The sequence below is a fragment of the Selaginella moellendorffii genome, unplaced genomic scaffold, assembly GCF_000143415.4.
Source record: "Selaginella moellendorffii unplaced genomic scaffold, v1.0 SELMOscaffold_488, whole genome shotgun sequence".
NCBI classification, from domain to species: domain Eukaryota; kingdom Viridiplantae; phylum Streptophyta; class Lycopodiopsida; order Selaginellales; family Selaginellaceae; genus Selaginella; species Selaginella moellendorffii.
This window is the reverse complement of record NW_003314743.1, coordinates 1-1,256: the sequence shown is the minus strand read 5'-3', so window position 1 is coordinate 1,256 and position 1,256 is coordinate 1. Positions and strand designations below refer to the sequence as shown.

Below are 1,256 nucleotides of genomic sequence, written 5' to 3'. Positions count from 1 at the left end.
ATAAGTTAAAGAAGTAACTTCTACAAAAACGAAAGGTGACTTTAGCCACATATCAAATGTTATAAACCATCCCTACGTGAAGGAGGCTCTCGTGAGGTACATGGTATATCACACTCGTGTCCCTGCACAGCTTCCGCAGGAAACTATACCCCGAGTTGATGGCATGCCGCTTGAAGAAGCCCGACCCTTGCCTTGCTCGCATCACAGTGCTCCCCATTATGTGAACGATCCCATCTTCCTTGCACTTGATTAGAAACGCGCACTCGTCCTCCTCCTCTCTCAAGCTCCTTGGAGTTTGCCGCTGGATCGAGGAGACGCTTGACGCTGTCAAGCAAATCTCACTGCCAGTGATGGTGTGCCCGTCCACCTGTGCTTGCAGTGGAGGAGCCGCGCCGCAGCTTTCCAGGGACCCGTTGCTCGTCACGGTCTCTTCCGACTGCTCGTCCACGCTCTCCATGAGCGACTCGTAGCGAATGAAGGCGGCCAGTGCGCGGATGAGAAGCTCGTCGAAGTGGTCGTCCTTCTTGTGGAGATCCTTGTAGCCGTACCTCACCACGCAGCGGTACATCCGAAACTGCTTGGGACCGATCCTCCTCAGAAGGAACCTCTCTTCTTTGGCGACGGTGCTCACCGGGAGATACTTGACGCACACGAAGGTGAGGATGGAATGGACCGCTGGAAAGTGCGTGAGGAAGTGCGAGAAGATCGATGGAACCCCGTGAGCTAGCTCGGTGTAGAACAGGCCGATTCCTGGCAGCCTCACCATCCCGAGGCTTGGGCCGAGCTGGAGGATCCATCCAAGGGACACCTTGTTCTGGAGCTCAAACTTGTGCCTCTCGCAAGAGCCGTAGTGCCAGAAGTACATGACTGCCATGAGAACCGAGCCTATTGCCAGAGGAACCCATCCCCCGCTCATCACCTTGAACAAAACCGATGAAAAGTAGAGCAACTCAAGCGAGCCAAACACCGCCAGGAAGGAGAAGGCCAAGTAGAGGTTGCTGTGCCATATAAGAATCATAACCATAGCCAACAAAAACGTTGTCACGACCATGACGAGCACGACTGCCACACCTGCGAGAGCACAATGGTGACAAAAAAACTGTTAAACTAGAGATTACATTTAAAAGCTTACCGTATGCATTTCCGATCTGCTGTGTCTCCCGGAAACCCGCTGTTATCAGCAAGCAGGCGACCATCAGGGTCCAGTTTACCTCGGGAACGTACACTGTTCCCAGAAACCTGTGCGACGTGTGACC

The 1,256-nt window shown here is 53.5% G+C and overlaps 1 protein-coding gene across 1 annotated transcript; it reads right to left on the bottom strand.

Moving 5' to 3' along the window:
- Positions 1-18: 18 nt before the first annotated feature.
- LOC9641271 (potassium transporter 9) lies at positions 19-1,253 on the bottom strand (the record flags this gene model as incomplete). The annotated part of the gene is made up of 2 exons (XM_002994625.2): positions 19-1,071; positions 1,133-1,253. Coding segments are annotated over 2 exons (1,140 nt in total), but the record flags the coding sequence as incomplete, so codon positions are not given.
- Between the last annotated feature and the right edge of the window lie 3 nt (positions 1,254-1,256).